The 3,441-nt window shown below is 44.0% G+C and overlaps 1 protein-coding gene across 1 annotated transcript in view; it reads left to right on the top strand.

Annotated features, from left to right (window-relative positions):
• LOC146972610 (cleavage and polyadenylation specificity factor subunit 3-like) overlaps positions 1-2,519 on the top strand; it is a 15,701-nt gene extending 13,182 nt beyond the window's left edge. Inside the window, exons 9-11 of the mRNA XM_085802673.1 lie at positions 390-488; positions 1,784-1,878; positions 2,424-2,519. Coding sequence (XP_085658799.1) covers positions 390-488; positions 1,784-1,878; positions 2,424-2,519 — 290 coding nt within the window. The remainder of the gene's footprint in view (positions 1-389; positions 489-1,783; positions 1,879-2,423) is intronic.
• Positions 2,520-3,441: the final 922 nt, after the last annotated feature.

Genomic DNA, 3,441 nt, shown 5'->3' with positions numbered 1-3,441 from the left:
AAGACGTGAAGAAAGTAGAGACATAAATGATGGAGTGACTAACAGACTCCTCCTTCTCCTCTTCTTCCACATTTTCCTCTTCCTCCTCCTCCTCCTCTCCTTCCTCCCCCTTCCTCCTCCTCTCCTCCTCCTCTCCTCCTCCTCCTCTTCCTCCTCCTCCTCCTCCTCCTCCTCCTCCTCTTCCTCCTCCTCTTCCTCTCCTCCTCCTCCTCCTCCTCCTCCTCCTCCTCCTCTCCTCCTCCTCCTCTTCCTCCTCCTCCTCCTCTCCTCCTCCTCCTCCTCTCCTCCTCCTCCTCCTCTCCTCCTCCTCCTCCTCCTCCTCTTCCTCCTCCTCCTCCTCCTCCTCCTCCTCCTCCTCTTCCTCTCCTCCTCCTCCTCCTCCTCCTCAGACTACACCGACCTCGCCATGGGAACGGTGAAACAGACTCAGGCGATCCCGTTCACTGGACCGATCTCTCTGCTCGTCACGCAGCTGCGCAGCCTCGCGGGTGAGTTGGCTCCGCCCCCTTCGTCCTCTAACTCCTCCTCCTCCTCCTCCTCCTCCTCCTCCTCCTCCTCCTCCTCCTGCAGTAGCATAGATATACCCCCAATTCCAATCCGCCCCCTAAAGCCCTGAACCCTCACTGACTAAAGTGACGTCAGCTGTAAGTGACAGAGTGTGAGAGTCTGTGAGGGTCCAGATGCTGTAAATATGAATGGAACAGCACTTACCCACTCTCACGACACGTTACCTTGACAACAACATGTTGTTGACTCCGGTCTTGGACCGATAATTTACGTACTTTCAACGCGCACAAGGTGTGTGAGGTGGACGGACTCAAAACAAAATGTTCCCGGATCAGATCTGATCAAATCATCATCAATAATCACAAACTGCACGTTAATACTGACAGTAAACTTCTTCTTTTCTTTTTTCTTTCTTTCTTTTTTTTGGTTGTTGCTCCTGTCCATTAACAATAAAGAGAGCGGCGGAGCTCTCTCTGACTACGTGTGGTAATTTACTTTTTTTTTTTTAACACTTGCGTTCCGACGGCATCTCATGTGTTTGACTTCACAACGCTATGAACTGTGGGTAATTCCCCTACCCCTAGGGTAAGGGGGCAGTAAGGGCTCATTCACTGACTCACTGACTTGATGATCTGACAGTGGAACAGCCCTCACACACTCACGGACTTCCCGTGAACGCGCCTCTAAGTCAGTGAGTCCGTGAGGGGTCGGCTTGGAATTGGGCCATAGTATATACTGACTAGATGCCGCGTTCTGCTTCTCAGCGTACGTCAACACGGCCGCCATCTTGGTCCGGGGTTCTGACCATAGACATAATATACATCTGACCAGCAGTCAGACCCTTGTAGAACACATTTCAGTGTGTTTATGCATGTGGGTGTGTGTCTGAGTATGTAAGTGTATGTTTAATACATAAAAAAAAAATTATAAAGATTTTTTGTTGTTGTTGTATCATAAACATATGTCTGACATTTATAATAAACCAAACGGCTTGAAAATCGGTTGAATATTTGGTGAGTTATGGCGATTTTAATGGTTGATAGACGTCTGCCTCTGTTGACTAGTGCAGGAAGTAGACACAGCTTCCCCCTGACCAAGATGGCCGCCGCGTTGACGCATTCCACTCAATAGAGTTGCCTAGGAACGCGGCATCTAGTCAGTATATATATATATATATCTATGCTGCAGTAGAAGCTGTAACTTCCTGTTTCCTCTGTGTGTGTGTGTGTGTGTGTGTGTGTGTGTGTGTGTGTGTGTGTGTGTGTGTGTGTTTCAGGCGACGTGGAGCAGGTCGAGGGGACGGAGAAAATCACGGTGAAGATCCTTAAGAGCATCACGCTGGTTCACGAGGCCGGGATGGTCGTACTGGAGGTCGGACACTCGAACGCAACACGACACTTTTTACACTCATCATCCACCACATGTCGCCTGAAGTGGCTAAAACTCACCTGTTTATCAAAACTTTATTAACTCTGAGCACACGAACACGTCTGTTTTTATTTAAACCAGTTTATAAACATTAAATATACAGTTTATGACATGGTTATGTAGCTGCAGTCAGGTTTTATTAAAGCTCAGTATTTGTTCTACATGTTTATTTCAAACTATTTTGTATATTTTATAATTTTATTTATGTTTTTAGACACAGATCTCACTCAGACCTGGTTACAGATACATTATTAGCCAGTTAATACATTCATTACACAGATATATACAATAATTATGACAATTTTTTATTTTTATCACACTTTTTCAAACACTACAAAAATCTCAACACAAATAAAACAGAGAAGAATGTAAAAACAACAGACAATTGAAGTAAAAAACTCGATAAACTAATTGATGCAGCAATAAAATTTATAAATCAATAAATAACTGAAATAAAATTATTAATAATGAAAATGTTCTCGTCTCAGTGGGTCGCCAATCCGCTCAACGACATGTACGCTGACGCCGTCACCACGGTGATCCTGGAGGTCCAGTCCAACCCCACCGCCCAGAAATGTCAGTGAACGCATCACGAGGGAATTTATTTTAATTTCACTGATGAACAGAAACTTTACTGACGCTTGTTTGTTTGTTTGTTTGTTTGTTTGTTTGTTTGTTTGTTTCAGTCCACGAGGGCAGGAAGGAAACGTTCGACATGGAGCTGTTCGTCGAGCGACTGGAGCTGATGCTGCAGTGAGTCTGAACACCTGTAGCGACACCTCGAAAATGGTTTTAATGGTTAAAATATCGGACAAAACTGTAGAATCTGACACTTTTTAAGTTAAAATTAAACCTAATTGATCCAAATATAAGAGAATAAAACTTTTAAATGAAGATAAAGATTAAAGATTTTCTGTTTTCACCTGGTAAAATGTTTTTTTTTCTGTTTCAGCGACATGTTCGGGGACGACTGCGTGAATTTCAAAGACAGTAAAAGCCTGAGTGTGACGGTGGACGGAGTCACGGCGTGCATCGACCCAGAGACCAGAGTGAGTCCAGCGTCCCTGACATCTATTCTATACACGAACATTAAAGGGATAGTTCAATATTTTGGCAAATTCGCCTACAGTATAGGGGTTGTCACGATACCAGAATTTCAGTAGTCGATACCTCAATACCTGTGAATTTCCACGATTCTCGATACTAATTCGATACCACGATTAAAAAAACAAAAACAAAACAGAACCCATGTACTTTTAAATTCACTACTTTATTGAAAACTGTTTCAACATCTTTTTGCACAGAATTTAATAGGGCTGCTCCCAAATAGTCGACCAAGCACTGGTTGACTAGAGCACTGGAAAAGAGAGTAACGACACCACCATTGACTCCCGTGGTAAGGGTTTTGCGCCCCGAGTGGCAGGATATGGGTATTGCAAAAGCGCCCAGAAAACTCATTCACTCCAATGTATGTGTGTTGCCTATGTGTTAATATTTATCTGTAAA

This window comes from Trachurus japonicus, chromosome 16 (genome assembly GCF_045865225.1).
Source record: "Trachurus japonicus isolate A0001 chromosome 16, Traja_1.0".
NCBI lineage: Eukaryota > Metazoa > Chordata > Actinopteri > Carangiformes > Carangidae > Trachurus > Trachurus japonicus.
The sequence above is the reverse complement of the archived record's forward strand: the minus strand, read 5'-3'. Positions and strand labels throughout refer to the sequence as shown.